Raw genomic sequence first — 23685 nt, 5'->3', positions numbered from 1 at the left:
ATGAACCTGCTCTCTGAGTCCTCGTGGTAAGCTTAAGGATTGTCTGTACAAGTACAGTTTCTTTTTATTTTTTAATCGCATTTATATTCAAAGGCGGTTCCTAGATGACAAAATCCAGAGTCCGGGTGCACTCAAACACTCTAAAACTTAGAAACTGCCATCATTACTAGTAAACATGCACATACACCGTGCCTTCATTAGGCAAAATTGGTAAACACTTGAAAAACAATTCACGCCGGGACTCAAAAACAGCCAGAAATCAACACTGGACGTCCGAAACAAAGAGGTTTATCCCACAGACCCCGGAACGCCCTAATCTCCGCCCCCTAGCGAAAAGCCCGCCAGCCATTGGCCAGATTGTTACACTACGCCCCTCTGATTGGCTGGCGGCCTCGTCACTGAACGTCTGTTGTTCGCACTCGCCTCAGAGCGAGAGCGCCTGTGACAGTGGGGAGCTTTGATTCATGCTGTTGTGGAGCCTCCTTTTTGGATTTGGAGAACAATTAATGCGGCCAAAACAGAGCGCATGAAGGTATGTTTACACGGAAGGTTTTTGGGGAATATTTGCTACTCGGCTTCCAGAAATTACCCCTCCAGTTTGGCTTTAATAAGAAAGCAACATGCAAAAGTCCATGGAGAGGGTTGCTGACCCAACCTGATGGTCGCTTCTTCTGTCTGGGGCAGCTTTGCCATGTCTGGTTAGCTTAAGTGAAACTTTACAGCCTCAAACTGGAAGAGACTTTGTGCTATATCATAATTCTAAAGTTATAGTTAGATAGATAGTACATACGAGTAACAATCGCTGGGAGCCATGGGTCTTATGTTGAGTTCATTTTCAGGCTAATGGGTGTGATATTGATGCAGCATTGATTTAACCATTATCACCAGGCAGTCAATGTATGTAATAGCTGATGTGATGTTTTTCTGAGTGTCTGTGACACTTGGCAATTGAAGTGAATGTTGACAACACGGAAAATAATGACAGTCCCTTGTGTCAGACAAAGGCCCAGGACGGCAGGTGGATCCTGAGAAACGCTACGATCATGTATTGCTTTGAACACACTGAGCAGTCACAGCACATATTCTTCCTGGTTACTGCGCGAGGATGAGTTAAGTTGACCCAGACTTTGTTCTCTGTTAAGAGAGATGCCTGGGGGAAAAAGAGGAGCAGAAATCAGTGGAGTGTCTGAATGCACACGAGCATGGAGGCATTTTTGACTAGTGTTGTCAAATTACTGCAATGCTGCTCTATATAGGTTTGTTAATCTGGCTTGATCATCATTTTGCTGACTTGCATGAATGTACCATCTCATGACAGCACTGTAAGACGTTTACACTGGTTGGTTTTGATTTTATCACAAAGCCAAACTGCAATAGTGCCACTTGAAACCATGCAGGCTACAGAGCGGGATTCAGGGATTTACTCTTGAGTGATGCTTCCCATGGTGTGGGCATCCCTGGAATGTTGGAATGATTTTCCATGGAAATTGATTTGCAGATATCGGGTGACACATTGAGAGTTTTTGCCTACATTGACAGCCAACAGCTTAAACACACACTAATATCTAAGCTGTCTTGTATCTGTGGGTGTTGCTATGTGTGGCTACAAGTTCGTAGCCACACACACTTTGTTGCTTTGCTGTGAATGTATGGAGAGCCACAGAATGCAGCAAGGAATTTGGACACTGCTGCAAGAAGGTAAACAGTAACACTTGAGATTCAACCTTTGCCGGCAGTGAAGAGGAAAGAAGAGGTTTGCTTAAAGTGAAATGAGGAAAGTTGCTTTCACTTTTTACAGGTTAAACATTAAACAAAACATAAGAAATGAGTTAGAAAACATAATAAATGCAGGCTATGAATGTCACTGAATGGTTTGAGCATAAGAACAATATCTCCTCTCAGTGGAACACCTTTATATTTGTGACAGTTTCTACATCACCAGAGGAACAGCCCTTTATTGGAGTTGTTCTGGCAGCCAAAGACACTTTAATAAAGCCTGAACTTTATTGGATTTTTGCATCCGATACTGATTTTAGGGGGGGAAATTTACAGATTAATGTTATGGTGGCTGATACACTGAATGCTTGACCTGGAGAAAAAAAAACCTTTTTCTGTGTTAATAATGCTACATGCACCATTTTTGCACCAATATAAAAGGTACTCAGAAGGCTGCTTTCTTACAAAAATAACTTTATTAAATAATATCATATATTATTATACATTATTATGTATTATAAATACAATGCATTACATTTCTAACCAATTATAAAAACTCAAAAGAAAATATAGAATTAAAAATGAATATCTAAATAAAGACAGCACTATATTTCAGTCTCAGTCAATTGCTGACCATATAAAATAAATAGCTAACACCATGTCTCAATCCCTTCATGCATTATATATTGTGTAAAGAAAGTTCTCATATCAGAAAACATCGTCGACCAATAAATCAATGTGTCTCCTCCACATCTTAAAAGCCATACGTATACATACATGCTGCATATACAATAAACCGGTTTGTTTATTTATTCATGGTGTCTATGAGAGGCAACAGTGTAATGTGAGGTGTAAGAGACAGGCTGATCTCTTATCTGACCTCCCAGCTTGCACCTACCTTGTCAAACACATGATTAACACTCTGAGCAGCAGCCGCACCATTATAAAGACCTGATAATAACCTGAAAGCAACCTTAACCAAGATGAAGTCAAATGTGTTACGTCTTTCCCTTAATTTAAAGGATGATGTCAGCTGAGTGAAGTTTGTTTTGTCTGGACCCTGTGACAATGACTGGACGTCCCTGATGAATCACAGGATACTGTGGATGGAAAGCGGGATGGCTAATGCCTTAAAAATGTGTGTCGAATAAGATGTTGCGAACAATCATATTCGCCTGAAGCGCCTTTGTGGACTGAGCAGATCAGACAACTGTCCTCAGTCCCTCAGCAACTTAACATGCAGATATGCTAATGACTTCCTGTTTATAACCCTGAGCACAGCCCTATGAGGCCACAGATGGGACCCCAAGTCGCATCCTATATCAGCCCTGTGCCACTTACTAAGAAATACTCCACATACATAAATTTATAACAACATGCATTGTAATTGTTTGACTAGGTATATCATTCTGATGTGATTCTACTGTAATTTGCTTCTTTTATGGAAGAACACTAATAATAATTAGGAGTATAACAATTATATCAATCTATGTCAATATATCGCTTCAATGATCAATTTCAAAATAATAGATGCAAAGTAAAAATATGAATACGTATCATCATCTTTTAGGTCCGCCTTTATTTTGAAATTCCAAGTTTATACGTATTTTTGTTATAGCAATGAATAGATTTATTATTTATTATTTAAATGTATGGGAGCTCAGTAACAAAATTCAAATCATATTTGAGTTGTTTTTTGTATATGTTTGTGACTGACTGTGTTAATTGTGAATATGATACCATCTAATATCAACCCAAGACCCCTGAATTTAATCAAATTGACATCTAATAGTGGCAGATTTTTTGATATCAGCAAATATCCTATCTTTGTCTGAAGAGTCTATTTAATATTGCTTTGTGACAAACTTGTGATCTACACCCCTAATAATAATAAATAAATAGATTTTATTTATATGACCACTAAGAACATTCCTTTTTCTTACTCTGTCTCACTCCCTCTGTGTCCTCAGGATGAGAAGATGAATGTGGAGGCTCTAAGCAGAGCAGAGCTGCTGACTCTCCTCAGTGTCCTGGAGGGAGAGCTGGAGGCCCAGGATGTGGTCATACATGCCCTCAGAGTGAGTTGGCCATTACATCTGATACACACAAATCCCCCTCTAGACTCTGTCATACACATTGCAGAACACCTCACGTACATTTAGGAGAAATGATATTATAACCATCCTAGCAACCCAGTAAATAAAACCCTGCTCTGTAGTCTGTCTTTACTGAAGGTAAAGACACTGAAATGAACCTGTTTGAGCATTACACCCCCCAACAAAGAATGTGAGTGAGCAGGGAGGGGATGTGTAAACAGGAAACTAAGGAAACGGAGCTGGTAAAGACAATGGCGCAGGAGTCAGTCTGGTTTCCTAGGCCTTTTTTATTCCACCAACATTATTTCAGGTCAGACCAGTTGAAATCTTTCTCATTTTTTCACTTTTTCTTTCAACTCAGACTTTGAATATATCCACATTGTGTCGAGACCCAGCTCAGACTGACTGCAGTTCATACCTGTTTTGTATCAAATTGGTCCCCAGTTACTATTTGCGCTTACATTTGTTTTAATCTTGGAAACTCCCGTTGCTGTCAGACAGAGACAAAATTGCCTGCAGCCAAAGGGAAAGACTTTGGTAGCTGTTTGGCTCCGTGCCTTGGGTACATACCTCAAACCCTTGTGAAAGTTGTTTGGCTCTGACAAAATCAGCTGTATCCAACTGTGATTTGAACGCTAAACACAGACTATGGAGATGACTAGGCAGTCGTTCAAGGCAGTCAAAGATGGATTTGCATTCACGCTATGCTTAATATGTGGCCAGTGGCATCTCAGGCAACCTCTGAATGTTCTGAGGTACAATGTCTACTTGGACAGCTTGCAGTACACATTGTAAATCATCAAATAGACATTATGCACAGCATCCTTAAATCCTCAGTTGTGTTCTGCTCAGTCATTCATATTCAAGTGGAAGAGCATAGCCTTCTTTCAGCTACAATGCTTTGCAGTGTTTGAGTCTAGTCTGATTGGCTCTCTCCGTGCCTCTGGCTGCTTTTCACACTCATGACCGCAGCAGCTGCTCCATGCTTGGATGAAGCTGCTATAGACCCTGAATGCTTGACTCATTGTCTGAAACAGTGATTGAGGTTGCGACGAGGACGAGTAGCCACCATAACTGTCTTGTATCTAATGAACAGGCCTTGATAGTGAAGTTTGTCTTGCCAGCGAGTGAGGGTGTAATCATGAGAGAATTGCAGTGCCAGGGCCGGAGGGGAAGCCGATCCAGCTGCACCAGTTCAGATGCATCTTAAATGGCAGTTGTCCAGATCTGACGTTGGTAGGGTTTGTCTCAAACTCAACACATGCAGTCATTTCCCTGAGGACAAATGTACATTACAGCCGCCTTGCTGTCTGTACTTATTCCTCTTCCCGTATCGTTGCTATACCCCTCTGCCTCCTTTCCTCCTTCTCTCTTCCTCACACACAGCTACATTACGGGGGGTCTTTCATGTTTGACCATGACCCATGTCCTGCCTGCCCACTGACACACACACACACACACACACACACACGCTGGTGGTCTCTGGTGGGCCACTTAGAGGCTGCAGTGTTTATTGTGAAGAGGATGTACAGAGTTGTAGGCTCAAATCACTGACTTCCCTTGTTCCCACTGGGGGCCTGTACACCATTTTTACTGACTGGTCCATGTTAGGGCAGATTGCATGTTGACATGTGGCTGCAGATGGGAGTGTCAGGGGTTGATAGTAGGCTAATGCGTCTAATATTGAGCTCTGTGTTCGTGCACTGTTTTGGCACCCAGGAGGTCTGTTATTACTGTCTGTCCTTCCTGTTTTTCATGTTCCCGCTGTGATTTTTCCCTTGATTTTGAAATGCCACAGCTTTTTTGTTTTGTTTTTAGCAATCATGCTGCATTAACCAAACGTAGTGTGTGTCGGTAGAAAAAGGCACAAGAGGCTCTCAAATCTTCACCGCTCTTTTCAGGCTTTAAATATTTTCTCCTCTCAGCAGCGAGTACTTGGGATGCCTGTAGATTGCTCCGGACAACTGCATTCAGGCACCCTTTTAACCCTTTCTTCACCCTAAACGGCTCAAAACATGGAACAGTACCAGCCTTTGCTTACTTATAAGATGGCGTCACCTTTGGGACTTGTCGCTACAGATTCTTGATTGTGCTTTTTTTGGCTTTCATCTCTAAGGAGACGGATAAGCAGTTTTACTCGAGGGAACATTCCTGAGAACATGACACTCGGAACAGGTCATAGATTCCAACAGGAGTGGCATGTCTTTTGAGTTGATGATTGTCTATATCTATATAGGAACTAATGCTATTTTTATCTTTTCTTTGTTAGCAATACATGGCAAAAATCCAGCATAGAACAAGTTCTCAGTAGCTCAAAGGAATGCCAGTAAAATATATGAAAACAGACACACACCTACCCTTTAAATACTCAGTGCAGAGCTCTGAAGTTCTTCATTGTCCTTGCATTTTTTTTTAGAAACGGCAAGTAAATAAGTGAACACAGTGGGAGACAAACTTGTGACACCCTCTGATTTCCGAATATGTCTCATCAACAACCCTGTGATCTTCAGTACCCTTGACTCTGAAATGAATATTGCCGCCTGCCAGTGGATTGAACTGTTTTTGTTTACTTAGGTTAATGTGGTTAAAATGTTGCAGTCATGCTCAACAGGGCCCGTTTTGTTTTCCGTATGATGTCATATCCTGTAATCCTAAAATGCTTTGTCTATTTATGCAAGCTGACGTCTTTTCCTGACTCCATAAACATAAAACAATAGGGCTTGGCCGGAGTTTGCAGATAAGATTGTTTTATGTTCCTCCACAAGAACCACTGCCCAATTTGGACATGTTGTCAAGATTGGTAAGGGGAAAATAGGATAAAAAAAGAGCATAAACTACACAGAGGTTGCCCTTAAAAGCTAAGCAGTACCTAAATATACCACTGCAATGCAAACTGATCTATGATGTCAGTGAAGTGCTTTCATATCAACAGCCTGAGCCTGAGGCCTGAAGCTCTCTGACCTGAAAATACTGAAGTGACATCAAAGAACCTTCCTTCATTGTTTTTATTGTTAAAAACAGTTATAATATACAGACACACACCAACACTAACACACAGCACATAACACACACATTTCACAGCGAGAATTTGTGAGCAACCTAGATGGGGTACTGCTTTCCTCAGGATGCCTTCTTATCTGTCGACCCAGCTAGAAAATAAAGGCTCATATCTGTAATGGTAATGAGCTCCACCCTTCGCTGCTATTTGCACTGAACGGGGGAGTATTTGCTTGCTACAAATAGAATAGTGATATAGGAAGTCAGTTTGAGATAAGAAAAAAATCACTGCTTTCTTCCTCAATGCAGTTTGTGCTTCAGTGAATTGATTCAGTTTGATTTTTGACACCATTTCAAGAAACACCGAAGCATTTCCTTGTTCCGCCTAATGATATGTTATGCCTCTCCAAAAGCGTCGCCTGACCAAAGGGTGAGAGCACCTGCTCCCATGTTTCATCCCAACCCGCTGATGATAGCATCTGAGGCAGTTAAACATTACTTAGAAGCTGTCTCGTTGCACAACCCATAAAGTAAAGTGAGGTTTTGTTTGGCGTCTTCCCAGTTATCTTAGTGCCATCTGTGGTTAATGTGTGGGTGGGAGGTGTGGAGGATACAGCTTAAGCCTTAAGCACACACCTGAGCTTACACTCTTAAAGGTCTCCCCTCTCTGTCTCCCTGTCTCTCTGTCTCTCTTTTTCTTTCTTTTGCAGAGTACAAAAGCCTGTCACCGGGCCAGGTACTTTATACAAATTAATTACAATTTGCAATATTGTGTTTGAAGCTGGACACACTGCCCCAGAAGCAATGGTTAGTGAGGCTTTTCTCTGTGCATCATCTGGGCAAACAACATGAACTGCCTGAAGTAAATGTGCTGTTAATTGAAGTTAGAATATGCAGCTATTGTATCTGGGGCCCATGTTGTGGCAGGTATGGTAAATCTGTGAAAAATGTACTTCTCTCTCTCTTGAGGTTCTTTTTCTCTCTCTCTGCAACATCTGCATGAGACACTTTGTTGTGTTTCTAAAAACTGATATGGATGGTTTCTTTTTAAACAAAGCATGGATGAGGCAGAACATGTGCAAATGCATCACACTTGCTGGCTAGTTATTCATTTTCAATACTGATTAACCTCAGAGGACATTCTGTACAATGTCAGTGAGTTTTCAGCAAATACAGGTGAGAGCCAAAACAGGTACTCCAACTGTATCATCAGCACAAAACACAAGACTCCACTAACAAATACTTTTTAAATGTGAAAGACGTTTTGTTCTAGCATCAGACCCACAGAGAATTACCTACAAACTCTCTAGCAATACAGAGCTTCTCTTTAATCCTCATAGCCCCTTTAGGATTATTATTTTGGTTTTACAGCCCACCATTGTCACACATTTGTCTTTGTTCTTCTGCCTGCAAGTGGCCAAAAATCAATTGATGCTGCTTTAAGTAGGTGCATTTGCAATTTAGGTTCCCCCAGAACAATACATACACTTATCCTGTCAGCGTTGTGTAGATAATGATGATGTCGACCTTAGTGGCTGCTAAGATAGTTATTAGTCTACAGCAGCACACTGTCACATCAAACTCCATTCTAATGTTCAGCCAAACTGAGGCATGCATAGTCTTGAGTAGGGCTGGGCGATATGGACCAAAAGTCATATCCCAATATATTTAGGCTGAATATCGATATATGATATATATCCCAATATTTTTATCGCAAAGTGAGAGCAAATGCTCAGTCAAAACCAAATATGACATGTCACAAGTAGTTTTATTGAAACCATTTATTTAAGTGAACATAAATACTGTATAACAACAGGAGTGCCTTTTAAAAAAAAAAAAAACAAAGCTCTGTAAAGTGCACATTTAAATAAAAAATATCTTAAAGGAAAATAGCCTATGAAACAAAATAGGCCAATCTTTTTCTGAAATAAATATATTTATATGAGGAGAGATGACGAACATTACAAAATAACTAAATATCACAAACCCTAAGGGCAGCATTTATATATAAGGCAGCTTGCCTGGAGCAAGGATCACAGTGCAAATTTGAACTATATGGATGTATGCGATATGGTCTAATTTCATATCACATTTAAAAATGTATCAATGCATTTTTTATATCTATATATCGCCCAGCCCTAGTCTTGGTGTGTTATTATTTCCTATGTTGTTGTTTTTTCTTAAATTTTCTCAACTGGTGCCTTATAGAATTGACTGAATTGAATCTTATGAGTACTTGATTGATAGGTAACGCACTACAAGCATGGATTTCTATTCTGTTTGTTGTCACCGTTTGCCTCACTTTCCCATTTCGCATTCCCCCCGAGAAACTGTTCTGTAATTTTTTAATGCTCTAGTGACCAGCACCAACAAAATGGGTCAGAGCCCTTTGTGTTGGTCTGAGTTTGCAGCCTCCACAGCTCGGTTAAATCAGACATGACTGCCAGTGGATTGATACCTCTCACCTGCCAAGGCCTGTTATTCAGCATGGCTGACAAATGGTCCATTGACTATGTGTCCTTTTCCACTGTGAAGTAGAGCAGAGTGGTTGTCCACTCCCCAGGAGAAACACTGCACTACTAAAGTCTTACTTCCTCATCCAAGAAAACACTAAAGCCAGAGACATAAATCTCAGCAGGATCCACCACCAGAGGGTCAGCAGCTGACCTAATGTCTTCTTTTGTTCTCCTTTTTCTTAGCTCGACATTTTAGTCTGTCTCTTTTTCTACTCTTGGGCAATTACCTGACACTGTGCTTCTCTTGCACTGCACTGCAGGTTTATAATCAAAAGTATCGATGAATACATTTGTTTTTTTTTGTTTGAGTAGCACTTAAAGACAAATTCATACACTTATTTATTACTTATACTTATACGTATACTTATAAAGTACTTATACATACTTATTTAGTTTTGTATAAGTAAAATGTTGGAGCATCCCAATGCATTGTCCTTTGCCGTCTTGCACCGGATTTCTTAAGCTCCATGAAAGAAGCTTTTCGTATTTGACAGGCCTGGTCCTGCTGTCCTTTTGTCTCTGTGTGTCTAACTGTTCTTCTGAAGAGTGGACTAATTCACCAGGAATGCATACTTTTCCCATAACCCCCACTGCAAAGCTTCTGGATTTGAGATGTTACTCCGGAGACAGCCAGTTATCCTCAGAATCTCATGCAGTATGGTGTGGAAACAGATCCCAGCCGCATGATGCACACATGCATACTGCAGATATGTGCATGTATTTGTAGTCATCTTTTCGTTCATCCACAGCATTATTATTTAAAAATCAGATTAAGGGCTGAACCGTACATTTGTAACAGGAGATATGCATTCAGAGCTGCTGACTTCATTGTAGGACAGTCATTATAGAGGCTCTAAGGAAACAGGACTCCCTGACTCTATTCAGCTCACAACAAGGGTATGATTGTGCCCCGAGGCTGTAGGTAACTGACTAACAGAGAATTTTTCCAGGTGAAAAGCATCAGGTTGTCTTTCACACCTTGTTACAGCTGTGGGAATGCATTAGAGGATACAAGCTGTTGAAGAAGGCAATGCTCAAACAAGCTGTAGCACACTGGTTTCAGAGGATTTCTTACATATGTGATGGTAATTTAAAAAAACAGAAGTATTGATTATGAAACAGTGAATTAATAGCAATATATCACTTCCCGCAACTTAGTTCTAGAGGCATTTTTCATCAGTAGTTGGGTCGAAATGAGAGCTTTGCAGCAGAAAGGGTTTGCTTGTTGTGCCCTCTCATAAAGGGAAGCACAGTCTGTCATTATGATCAGAACTATCCCGAGAAAGCCACGGGAGACCAGTCCCTAAGTCTGAATCGCAGCCCAGCCCTTAATGGTCTGTTTAAACAGTTATTTCACTCAGGAAGCTGCCGTTTTGTTTCTAGCTAGATGAAAAAGCATTACAGTTTACAGCTTTTCTCCAAAGCCCAGCACTAAAACACATGCACACAGCCACAGGTAAACATACACACAATAGCTTACACGCACAGGCACACACACATGCTCGTACCCACTCTCACACATTGAAGCCTACTGGGTCAGACTTAGAGACCATGCATAAGACTGAAGGCATTGAGGCAGTGTCTTTGTGCAAGTCCTGTAATCTCTTCACTGAGGGTCGCATTCTTTGTTCAGCCAGAGAAAGAGCCTCAAATACAGACTCCTTATTGATGCCCTCAGGATCCGTGTATGTGTGTATTTGTGCTGCCACAGACTGAGAGCATGTGAGAAAAACAGGCTGACAGAGAGAGAGACATTTTTCTGAGAAATTATGATGAACAGGCAGAGAAATGCAGTGCCATGCGTGTTTGGGCAGGGAGGCGAAGAGGGGGGGGGCAGAGGACCGGGGTGTCTGATGAGGCATGGGGAGACAGTGACGGGTGTCCCGAAGGCACGTGGAGTGAGCTCTGTGGCTCGTGCTTACATCACTAGCTCCGCCAGCTGACCCTGCATGCCTCCAGGACTCAGGCCTGCTCACTGTATGTAGCTAATGAGACCTCCTGATGATATATCAGGGTGACGTGGAGTGAGGTCAACAAGGCCCTATCACGTGTCACTTGTCATTCAGGACTGTTTCTCTTAATGAAGCCTGAATATTGTATAGTAAATTGAAACTGGTTTAGTTGGCTGCAATATTTTGTCCCTCAGGATTTAATTTGTAGTGTTAACGAGGTTGATATCACTTATTATTCAGCTTTTTTTTTAGTTTAGGTGTACTGTTCTCATCTGAGTTGAGTATGAAACAGTCAGCTAAACTTATTTCTCCAAAAATCTCTTCCAATGATTAGGGCGTGTGAAGTACTTGGCAGGATTTCAATATTATACAATAACAACAATATTAACCATGTGCATAAGTCAAATATAACTTTACAACGTATTAAATCCTCCTAAACAAATATACAAATACAAATAAACATACTCACTGGCAATGCCACAAGAATAAAAGAAGAATGAGGATTGTTGCTCTTCCGGATAACAAAACAGGACTCCTTTAACCTGAGGAGACGGGAGAGTTACCAAAATAAAAGTTACCTCTTCAAAATAAAAGTTCTTTATTTTCTCTTAACTGTTACATGAAATTAGGAGGTATAATCTAAACTCTTCATTAGATTCAGGTGTGTGTGTGTGTGTGTGTGTGTGAGAGAGAGAGAGTGAGATTTCATGGCCTGGTCCTTCACCCCTGCATCCCTGGGGAGGAGTTAACATCTGCCCCTGGTGGGGGTTGGACAGCCGCACCTCACCTCTTTGTGTTTGGGTTGAGGGGAAAGACCATCTGCTTGCGCTCACACTGACAATAACATCACTCCACACAGATTTCCTGTACACACAGACACACACTTAGTTCCGAGCATATGTCCGATGGTGATATGATGGATTAGTTATTACCTAAAAGTCATCTTCTGTTCATACAGAATGTTTGTGATGAGTTACATTGTGTTTTTCTTGGCACTGACAGTTGTTATCTTCCTATACACATTCTTCCTTTGCTGCAGTGTTTAAAAGAGATCTCATCCTATCAAGTCCATGTACTGTTCAAACACACTGGTCATTCTTTTTGCCTGATAGCCAGGACTGAACATGCATTCATGTTTTATTCCTGTATGCCACAGGTACATTAAAGGCAAACACAGCTCTTGGCTAGATTTAATACATCTGTTAATGGAGCGACCTAACAATACAATTACACATGTGTTTATGTTTGTTTGTGTCTAGGCTCAGCACAGAGATGCTTTCGTCCAGGAGCGTTACGGCCAGTATGACCTCAGCGATCCATTCCTTGCCCTGCAGCGGGACAGCGAATCTGCAGAGCGCCAGGACACGATCACCCAGCCTCACTCACACCTGCAGGGCCGGGCGGTGGGCCCAAACCCTCTGGCTGTGCTTAAACTGGTCATGGCCCACTGCAAGAGGATGCAGGAGAGGATGATGGGACAGCTGGCTGCTGCCGAGAGCAGACACAGGAGGGTAAGTAATACAGTCTTGTACACACACTCAGTCCTATAGCTAAACTGTCTGCATTTCTGACTCACACCTGAACAATAGGCTTGCTGTATGTGTGTGTGAATGTATGCGTTTGTCTATTTGTCATTATGTTTTTTCAGTAGACTTGGCTTTTGGGAATAAGAAAGACAGACTGTAGCCATACATAGTGCTTAGAGGGGCGATATGGAGCTTCATCACTGCAGAGCTCAAAAATGATCTAAAGACTGCCTATGGGTGAACTTCAGTGTTGATGAAACTGAAAAAAACCTAAAGAAGAAGAGATCCTGCTATGCAGGCTGATTAATCAGGGGAAACCTTTTATGGCAACAATACTGTTTGAGGCAATCGGGAAAATAAGCCAATGACAGGTCATTTGCTAGTTTGAGAATGTTGTCAAATTCATGCACACAATCTACAACAGGAAACTTGTTTGCGTGTCACATGATTTAGTTGTTTCATTGTTTGATAGATGATAGGTGATCTGGAGGAAGAGAAACGACGGCGAGCCCAGGAGTCAGCACAGAGTGATGATTTCACCTTCATGCTGCGGACAGAAAGAGACAAACTGCTACAACAGGTATGGCTGACGTGTGAACGATACAAAGTGCACATTTGTGTTCAGTGAAGTCGCAGCAAACCTGGTGCTCACACTTTTCCCTTGCTGATAGACAAGCACATCTGGTGGGAGAGACTTTCTGCTTCCCTTTCCCTCCCTGTGCTCCTCCTCTTTCCCTCTCCTCTGCCTGTCTGCAGTGTCCTCCTTCAGAGTGGCAGCTGTGATTTAAAACCAAGCGACTGAGCAGGGAAGCATCAGCTCCATTGTGTAACTCAGTAGGATAGAAAGGGCTCGGCCTGTTAGAGTACAGACACACATACAGGCACCCGTACGCACAAGTACAGGACTGTTCCATAGGAAACAGATGAGGAAGAGGCCATTGTTTAGTTGTCCAGCAGCCATGTGGCTTTATAGCCTCAGGAAACCTGAGATAATGGATGTCCATGTCTAATGCAAGGTCAGCTGGCACACACACACTGAGCACACATTCAGCACACTATACAAACTTTGTACAAGGGCCTTATGTAAGAAAGGGTTCCTGAGTGTCTCCCAGTCTTCCTGAGGCTTTCCTGCCAGTGTTGTTTTTGTACACTAATCATATACACTAGATTGTATTTCATCACCTCCTATTTCCTCCTATTACTCATCAAAGTTTTTAAGCTGCCCAGTCACCGTCCAATGACCTCACGGCAAACTGAACTTTCCATAAACATGCTTTGTAAGCAAATTATTATCTAACAAAGCAAAATATGAGCAACTGCTTCTTTCTTTGTCTCTTTTGAATCTGAATCCACACCTACTGTCCTTCATCCCCTTTCCTAATTATGTGTGATTCAAGTAGACCTAATTTAAATGTGACTTTTTAGACACCATTTTTATAAGCTCTGTCCACTAAAGCAAATAATACACATTTTATTTGAATAAAATAACGGAGTCACTATAGTCAGTATCAGGATTACTAATGGCAAATATGTAAAAAAGTAAAATATAAATCACTTTTACAGTAGACAGATATACAGTCACGGAAAAAAAATATTAGACCATTGTTTTCTTCAATTTCTAATTCATTTTAATGCCTGGTACCCAAATATAATGATAACAACAACAAAAAAATGCTCATAAGAGTTTAATTTAGGAGCTGATATCTAGCCAAAATCATTTTCAAGAAAACCATGGAAAATGGCTAGATATCAGCTCCTTAACCCATTGAAGCCTGGAAAGCGGATACGTTGTTTTGTAGTATTTGTATAAGCTCTAAAATACCTTTTTGAATTTCATTTCTATCTGCTACAGAGGCTGAAAAATCTATTATTTAGTAGAAGAGTTGACACTTTTTTTTCCAGAATTTTCCAGAATTTCCAGAAAATTAGAGGCTTATTTTAAAATCGCCCAGCAATTTTTCAGGCCTCAATGGGTTTATGAAACTTTTATGAGCTATTTTTGTTATTATCATTATATTTATCCAAAAAAATGTACCTTTAGGCATTAAATTGAACAAAAAATTGAAGAAATTAAGAGTAGTCTAATATTTTTTTCCATGACTGTAAGTTCCATATAAACATTAAAATAAAAAGCCACTGTTAGTTGCTTCTGAATCAATTATAGTACATAGTTTTATTGGAATTAGTGCAAAATACATATCCACAAGTTTTCCATAAAAGAAAACTTCCTTTGGGAAAACAAGTTCATTTTCAAAAAAAGGGGAAAGTTTCTCATCCTGTGTTGATTCTAAGCAGTGTGCTTTTGCCTCCTAGTGGTCAAATGTGGAAAAGCTGCCTCGCCTTGACTGTATTATCTCCCTCCCTCTCTTTCTAGTTGGAAGTGGAGCGTGCAACAGTGCGGAAGTTAGAGAACGATCAAGAAGAGGCAGTGAGCCAGGTGGAGGAGTCACTGTCCCAGCAGCAGCAGCTCTCCTCATCACTAACTCTGGAGCTCCAGAAAGCCAGCAGCCAGGCACAGGAGGAGGCTCAGAAGGTCTCCCAACTTCGCACCTTGCTCAAAGAGGAGACCAGTGCCCTGGAGAAGCTCCGGGGAGTTTTAAAAGATGAGCAGAGCAGGGCAGCTCAGCTAGAGGCCGTATCTGAGAGGCAGCTGGCTGAGTTTGACACAGAACGAGAGCAGATGAAAGCCAGGATCAGCAAAGAGGAGGAGAGGAGCAGGGAGCTTGAGAGACAGCTGGAGGAGCTGAGGAAGAGGTTGGCTAAAATCGCAGGATGTAAAGAAGAGGTGAAGGAGGCAGTGACAGAGGTAAAAGAATCTCTTTCAAAGGTGACGATGATGTCCAGCTCTGTTCAGACTGAGCCAGATGGAAAGATAACAGTTACTCCTAAGTCTTCCTCACTGTCAAAGGTCAATGGCAGTCACACCCATAAAGAGACAGAACCAACGCTGGAGGGAAGAGGAGCAGAAAATGGAGGGATGGTAGAGAATGGTGGAGGAGCACTTTTGCATTCCCCTCTACACCCTCATCCTCACCCTCACTCTCCCTCCAGCACCGCCTCCTCTTCCCTCTCTTCTTCCCCAATTTCGTCGCCCGTGCTTGCTAAGCGTCTGGGCAGCCCAGGCTTCCATCAGTCCTCCTACCAGGCTAGTGTCAACCAGCGATTCCAGGCCGCCAGGCACAAGTTTCAATCCCAGGCTGAGCTGGAGCAGCAGCAGCATGGTGGGCCTCTTTCCCCCAGGGACCTCTCCCCCACCACCTCCTCCATCCCTCCCCCACTAGAGCACAGCTCAGCTAAGCAGCTGGCCCGCAACACTGTCACTCAGGTGCTGTCCCGCTTCACCAGCCAGCAGGCCGGCGTCAAGCTGGCACCAATCAGCAGCTCTCCATTTGGTACAGACTACCGCAATCTGGCAGCATCACCTCCTGGTGGGAGATCACCTTCTTCAGGGCCTCTGTCTCCTGGCATCCGCTCACCCCTCACTCCTCGCTCAGAGAGGACGCATCCTCCTCCAATCCCTCCCAAGAAGCCAGGCATGAGTCCAACTCCAGGCTCCCCAATTCACTCTGCTCGGACCAGCCTCTTCCCAGAGTTGACAGGAAACTGTGGACACACCAACAGTGGGCAGGAAGGAGCCAAGGAGCCAGACCTGGTTTTATCTTCTAGCAGCTAATGGCCAGATTATACACACTATCTCCTAAATCAGTCAGGCCAAAATCAACAATTACTGTAATTTTTTACCTTTTGCCAGCCCTTAAACCCACTTCATAGCACGCATTATCAGTAGAATAGTCACTGCAAAGCTGGACTGGTTAAAACAGATGCATTTAAGAGTTTGTTGCACCCCTACCTCTATACAACAACCTGAGAAACAATCAGAAAAAAATATTTGAAATAAAATATAGTATATGATTTTTTTTATGTGATTTAATATTTCTGTTAATGTTCCTGTCCTTTTTTCTCTATTATATAGATTATTTCTATAAGTTTGAAGTCTTAGAATTAAAATATTTATTTTATTTTCCACTTTAAACCTTTATTAAGGTTGTTTAGAAATCATATATATATATGAGAAGACCAAGCTAAAGAAATGTTAACAAGATTTCATAGTCCAACACTCTTACTTTTCCCTTAATGCTCAAATTGCCAGTCCTATTAGTATTAAAAAATACTTTAGTAGTAGTTTAGTAGAAGGGCTAAAATTAACGTAGGGTATAGCAAATGTGTAGCTTTCACCATTTCACAATATAGTGAGTAGTTTTAAAAATTTTTCCCAATTAATTATTACGCAGTTCCTGTTGACATAGTCCATAAAAACACTATAACACTGTAAATAGTTAGAATTCAGTTGATTATCTATAAATAAACATCACATGCATGTGCATGTTTTTTCTATTACACTTGATGAATACACTGAATCTTGTCTTGAAAAGGGAGAGCACACTTTGTGCCACATTACTGTAAGATATTTTATTTCTACTTTTTTTTTTTAATTCAGGGAAGGTTAATTTCTGCGTAACCCAAACCAAGGACTATGTGTCACATGTATGTGATAACTTATTGGGTATATTCCAGCCATAAACATTATGGGGACTAAAACGTTTGAATCTTGCTACTGTAACAGCTTATATAGTATCTGTAAAATAATTGACATAATATTGTGTCTTGTCCTAAAAGTGCTACACAAGATGTTTGTTTTATGTTTTTTTCTGGCTTTGAAATTAAGAATTGATTGAAAATATTTGTCTTAGCCAATTAATTTTAAACTGTAGATTTATACACTGTTTGTCTGAGGGAACACGTTCATCGGCCGTCTCTAGTAAATATGAATCTCATGGACACCTGCAGCTGAGTGCTATTTTAAATAAACTGCCCATGCCTTAAAGCTTACAGTGTGTCAACGTTTTTCTGTCAAAATGACGGCCAAACCTCTGAATATTAATTAATTGGCGATACAAAATAACAATCTTGCCATGATGTTCAATCCATTTATTTGTACAACAGAATGGGGCAGTACAGTCTTTGAACTTTATAACTGATCGGCACACAGTTGTAGTATAGTGTGAGGGTTTTACACAGCACATAGTATAGCTAACAAGTAACTGATCCAGAGTCAGCCTACTTAGACGTTATGTAACACATACAGTATGATATGGCCTTACAGAAGTCATGTAACGTATATAGTATATGATCTTGCCTTACATGGCAACTGCCTTGTGTTCACTTGGCATTGACCAACACACAAACAGTTTGTTACAGTTAAGAGTGCAATATTCTAAGACTCCAACAAAAACCAGCGTATTAAAATAGAAATTTGCATACATGGGTGGGAGGATGGTGTTCTTTACCATAGGAAAGAGATTTTGGCAAATAAATCTTGGTTAATATGAGTATGTTTTCCTTTCACAAAGGAAAAGCTGTACAGCAATGGAGGTGGTGTCGCCAAAGTAACAGAACAGAGAATGCATTATAGATGCAGCAGCGTAGATGTTGTTTTATCTTAATTCAGTCTTCATTGCTTGCATGGGTGGAGACGCATACGTCAGTGGAGCACAACAGAAAACAAGTAAACACTCCCTCAGCCCTGACAGACACAGACAAACATACCGGTTTACAGTAAAGGAGCAGAGCTATGCTGAGGATCATGCCACTCTGAAATGTTAATAAGAAATACTGTCAATTTCATTAGCAATGTATTGTCAGTTCTGGATTATTGTAAGCTTGGTACCAGTTAAAATGTCAGATGATTCATTTTCCTCTCACCGTCCTGATTTTACTGATGCACTTGATTAGCAATGACAACCACAATTTAACAAAAAAAAAAGTTCACAAAATGTGTATTTTCCTGTCCGAAATCAAAACCCTGATATTCAATGGTGTGCTTAATTTCTCTCATCAGCTGCCTTGTGTGGTTCTGGTTCTTTTCCCAGTGTGCTGAGATCTCCATTGTGACATGATCACAGTAGTTTGACGAAGGAAAAATATTGTAACTTCTGACACCTGAATCTTGGGAGGTCTGTGAGTCCAACTGAAGAAAGATGTACTTCTAAATGTAGCAGTCCTTAGCACAGCCCTGCACACTGACCCAACACAACTCTTTCACAACACACACCCAGAAGTAACCACTTTCTCCAAACCATGATCATCTCCATAACAGCAACTTCCTTACAGCAGACGGATATTTGTGCCTAATAGTCTGCAACTCTTCAGTTATACTTTTTTTTTGTTGGTTTTCTTAATTAATTCCTTGCCCCATAATGATATAGTTTTGCTTTGGTTAGTCCTTGCACATTTTTAGGCAGGTTGTGGGCCCAGTGGAGCGTGTCCCCTTGGTGAGTCCCTGACCTTCCACTAGGCATTCTGCATCTCCTTGCCAATTTTGTAACTTAGGATCTTATTCCAGTCGATCTTAGTGCGTGTGACAGGCAGCTGGCGACGCAGGGCCTTAAAGGTGGTGTCAGACATAGTCTGGTAGTTCTCACTGATTGCAGTCTGAGGGCAGAAAGTGGGGGGGGGGGGGCAAATATCAAGTATTAAACTTATAAATTGTCTTATTTCAGAATGTTTCTTTATATACGTTTCGATTAAAGTAAAACCTGTAATGGTTAATATTAGATGTGTAGTCAATTAAAAGGTTGCTTACCTGGTAGTCATTCTCTGCATTCTCAATAATGTCAACAAATTCCTTGGCTGTCTGGCTTTCATTCTGTTTCAAAAACACACATAGAATGACCACATTTCCTTCTACGTACAGAGATGGATGATGTCTTCTATAGATATATGGAGCTGAAACACTTAGTCTTAAACGTTGTGAGCAACAAAAGGTTTGAACTACTCCTGAAAGACTGCATGAGTGAGTTCAACATTTTTTACTTACAGTCACTGGTATTGATTCCTCTACCTCCTTATGGCTAACCAGCTGCACATTCCCATCTTCATAGTAGTGCACCTGGAGACAGAGAAAAAAACTACTAGTAAGCTGCAGGGTTTTGTTTTTTTTTCCAAAATATTCCTCCTTGATGTATTTATCATTTATGCACATGACCTTACTAAATTGAACTCACCTGGATTTTCAACACTCCCACCACCTGAGCAGTGGACTGGCCGATGGTAAGCTTCCACTCTGACCTACAGCGACCATTCCTGTGTTAGAGAAAGGAAGAGAAGTGCTACATTATAACCTGACAGCAGCATCAGGAAGAGTAATAGAACTTAGACACCAATTATTAAAGCAAGGTTAAAAAAAATAGCAACATATGTCAGATATAAATATATTCAAATTAGGGTTGGACAATATTTTTCGCATATACCTTGACATTGACATTGCAATGATATTGTAAAGTTGCTTTCACTAAATGGTTACACAGTGAGGCTTTTAATAGAAAATTATAAGTAATGTGGATATAATGATTAAGTGGGTAAAGGTAGGTAATACAACAACTAAAACATCTGGTGAGTTCAAAAACGGACATCAGTTTACTGTGATGCAGCTTTTAAAACCTGGAAAAGATGATACTTATGACTTATGCCATATTACGTTAGACAATATCTTGTTTCATATGACGATATAAACCACCATACCAGAAGTTTTTGGGTTGAAACTGATGTCCTTCAATGCAGGCTATGATCGTTTGCTGTCCATCAACTGTTTTCCCATATACCTGCAACATACAGATGGTATGGGTAAGTTAGTGTATGCGTAAAATGTAGTCAATATTGCTTATTGTGTCCCAATTTATGTACGCCTTACCGTGCAGACTCCAGTAGGGTAGTGCTCCTTGACATAGGCACTAAGGGAAGTATCACAGGCATCTCTCCAGCTTCTCAGGGCCGTCTCTCCTTCATATGGCTGCACGTCGCTCACCTCTTTTCTTAGGTGGTCAAAGCGGAACGCCAAATGGTTGCGGGGGTCCAGGAAACGACCCTGACCCAAGTCCCCATGCTCTGTGATCAGGACCTATCAATAAAGGGGAGGAAAGATTGAAAAAGTCTGGCTTTAACACTTGCTCCTCTGGAATGAATAGTAATGATTTATGAAAGAAAAATACCGGCTCATCGTAGCCCTCTAGTTTGGCAGGAGTAAACTGATCCATGTTGTACTGGGCAAAGGAGCTGGACAAATAAAATGGGCACAGAGGTACAGTAGGCATTAATAACATAAAACCAAAATTCCTTCAACAAATGTTTTCTACTGACATTTTGATAACACTGACCATGCTTACATTCCCAGCTGCCTATCATGCAATAAACCACAGTTTGAGAATACATCCCAAGGAGTTTGAACTATGAGTATTTAAATGCCTGACGTTTGTTGTAATTGAGTGTTACTTACTGTGACGCCCCCTCCCTGAGGAGGTTGTCATTATTGAGAAGAAGCCGCACATCTAACAAGACAAAAAAACAACAACCATTGTTTGTGCACTTGTCTTACAAGACAAAACAATAAAATATTATTATCAGAGGCAAATTATAAAGACAGAATTGCTATCAGTGTGTGCATCTTGTCACAACAAACTGCTTCTTACCATTGAAGACCTCATTGAACTCTCCTGGCGGGGCATGAGTCACAAAGTTTGCCGCTATGCGGACCTATGGAAGCAAAGTTTGTTTTAAATTAATTCAGCTGTCATGTTAGAAGTAGTTTAGTAGAACTGCTAAAATATATGTAGGGTGTAGCAAATGTGTAGCTTTCACCATTTCACAATATAGTGAGTAGTTTTTAAATGTTTTTCCAATGAATCCTTACACAATTCCTGTTGACACAGTCCATAAAAACACTATTACACTGTAATCAGTACAAAGACAGACACTACAAACTTATAGTTTCCTAATAACTAACAGGGTTTTCATTCCTAAACAGGCAAACCAAATCTACACTGCCTACTACCTACTTAGGAATTTTAACATCCAGTTGTAGCATAATCATATTGACAATAAGTCATTTTCAGTTATGCAATGACAGTGAGCCCTTCTCCAATGATAATGTCAGCTTAACATTTTGGTTCACATTTGTTAGTTTGTATAGTCAAAGAATGACGACAGCAACTCAAAAAGTCAGTCAACAGTAACAAAAACAGCAGCAAGCATGTTTTATGAAATAATAACTTCAAAGAGTATAGCTAACATTATATTGACACTGATTTTGTAATTTGGAGTGACATGAAGGAATAAGCATCAAGACACTGTTTTATGACACGAGAATGGACATTGCAATAGACAAGAGTTGTCTAGACTATGTGTCAGGTCGCTATAAAATAATGCCATCATCTTGCCCTCAATTTTCCCGTTGACCGCCTATAGACATTTATTATCTTTCAGTGTTTGCAGGAGCATGTCGTCACTTTTGTTTCTAACTTTGAAACCACCATGTTGGTATTCAAATTATTGTTTTATGTGAACTCTGAAAATGTTATTCTCGCCCGTAGCAGAAAAACTGAAAAGTCTGTCATGCAAAATAAATAGAGCTTTGCCTGCTACTAGTTATGTGTCCAAGTGCCACTGGCAGGGTGTCACTATCAGGCTCCATCTACACTGTAGGCGATGATATCCTGATCGCAAGCCATGTGAGGCTAACAAGTATTTGAGCTGCAACTGAATCTGTTTGACCCAGAAATCCAAAGCAAAGTAACGTTAGCCGCTAATGCTAGCTAACATTACATGGGAGGAATACGTAGCCCACCGTCCATGCCAGTCTGTAATTATTGCAGACTGGTATGGACATTGCAGCGCGATTAATCTATGGAGCGTTGCAACAACTAAAAAAGTTTTCAGTACAAGTGTCCAGTGGTTAAACTCCTCTATTAGCCACTGATTTTGCCGCTAGCCACTGTAATCTTTAACTAGCATTGGCTAGCTAGTGGTAGCTTAAAAACATTAGTTTATCATTTCGATACGCGACTAAAATCTGGCATTTCCATTCCAAAATGTAACCGTTCATTCATGCGAACATTTAACGCGGATAACTCGCTACAAATAAGAGAAAAAGCCTTGAGCAAAGAAATAAATAGTCATCAAACCTTCTCTTCATCTGACAGCGGCTCCTCAAAGTCAGCCATCTTGGCTCTTTGTGACCCCACCTACCTACCCAGCTGACTGACAGAAGCAGTGGTTGTCATTCACACGTAACAAATTGTATACACGCGAGCCAAAAAAGTGATTTTGAAATATCGTCACACTGTTAAAATAATCGCCTAAGTAATTTTTTGTCAAAATTGTTTTTTTGTTTTTTTTTGTTGCCAAAAGCATCTCCTCATGACGCCGGCCACCTATGGTAAAGTCGCCTACATCCTCAGTTGATCAGATCATGTGATTTTACCCCTTTAACCCTATAAAGCCAAGTGTATCATATTTGATACATAAGTTTTTGAGACCTCTACATCATCAGTGTGATATTTTCTTTTCCTGAAAAACCTGATGAATACATGAATTGATGATTAAAAAAACTGAGCGAAAAATTTCACAAAAATACCAGCTGTAACAAAAATGATTTGCTGGTTCCACTGGTGGATCTGTGATTGCTGCGTGAAAACTTCATATCAGCAGATGTATGATGTTGTTTTATATGGAAAAAAATATTTTGTTTGTTTGAGGAAAATGTTAAAAGGAAAGTCAAAGTTTTATTTGGTTAAAAATATTAGGTTTTATGTGATTATGTGAGTTCAAGAAAAGCAAATTGTGAGCAACAAATTGCACAAAAAGACCTGATGTATCAAATATGATCCAAATTAAATTCATATATGAAAATTGATATTGAATTTAAAAAAACGTTAGCCGGTTCAACAAGCACTCCAGTTTAGAAAATTTTGAATTTTCTGGCAATTATTTCACGGTTCAGGCTTTATAGGGTTAAGATCATCACTTCTTGGACAATTCGCCACATTCA

The 23685-nt window shown here is 40.6% G+C and overlaps 2 protein-coding genes across 2 annotated transcripts; one reads left to right on the top strand and one right to left on the bottom strand.

Annotated features, from left to right (window-relative positions):
- The first annotated feature begins 445 nt into the window (after positions 1-445).
- On the top strand, positions 446-17693 carry LOC131971723 (CTTNBP2 N-terminal-like protein). Its single transcript, XM_059333292.1, has 5 exons — positions 446-532; positions 3687-3794; positions 12537-12788; positions 13276-13383; positions 15178-17693. The coding sequence occupies exons 1-5, from the start codon at positions 527-529 to the stop codon at positions 16474-16476; spliced, it is 1773 nt and encodes a 590-aa protein (XP_059189275.1). The 5' UTR covers positions 446-526; the 3' UTR covers positions 16477-17693.
- Positions 17694-17777: 84 nt separating this feature from the next.
- Positions 17778-22872, bottom strand: capza1b (capping actin protein of muscle Z-line subunit alpha 1b). The gene is made up of 10 exons (XM_059333293.1): positions 22820-22872; positions 21329-21392; positions 21136-21187; positions 20852-20915; positions 20554-20760; positions 20385-20464; positions 19868-19946; positions 19681-19752; positions 19447-19509; positions 17778-19295 (listed from the first exon to the last, which is right to left on the bottom strand). Exons 1-10 carry the CDS (start codon positions 22856-22858, stop codon positions 19155-19157), a joined length of 861 nt encoding a protein of 286 aa, XP_059189276.1. The 5' UTR covers positions 22859-22872; the 3' UTR covers positions 17778-19154.
- Between the last annotated feature and the right edge of the window lie 813 nt (positions 22873-23685).

The sequence above is a fragment of the Centropristis striata genome, chromosome 5 (assembly GCF_030273125.1).
Source record: "Centropristis striata isolate RG_2023a ecotype Rhode Island chromosome 5, C.striata_1.0, whole genome shotgun sequence".
Taxonomy (NCBI): Eukaryota; Metazoa; Chordata; class Actinopteri; order Perciformes; family Serranidae; genus Centropristis; species Centropristis striata.
The sequence above is the reverse complement of the archived record's forward strand: the minus strand, read 5'-3'. Positions and strand labels throughout refer to the sequence as shown.

Bases quoted from the DNA above. Each gene is read 5' to 3' on its own strand.
- LOC131971723 (XM_059333292.1), top strand. The intron at 3,795-12,536 runs GTGAGTTGGCCA...GTTTGTGTCTAG, and splicing joins TGGTCATACATGCCCTCAGA to GCTCAGCACAGAGATGCTTT. The intron at 13,384-15,177 runs GTATGGCTGACG...CTCTCTTTCTAG, and splicing joins GAGACAAACTGCTACAACAG to TTGGAAGTGGAGCGTGCAAC.
- capza1b (XM_059333293.1), bottom strand. From the start codon at position 22,858: ATGGCTGACTTTGAGGAGCCGCTGTCAGATGAAGAGAAG. The intron at 20,761-20,851 runs GTATTTTTCTTT...CTTTATTGATAG, and splicing joins TAGAGGGCTACGATGAGCCG to GTCCTGATCACAGAGCATGG. The intron at 20,465-20,553 runs GTAAGGCGTACA...TGTATGTTGCAG, and splicing joins ACCCTACTGGAGTCTGCACG to GTATATGGGAAAACAGTTGA.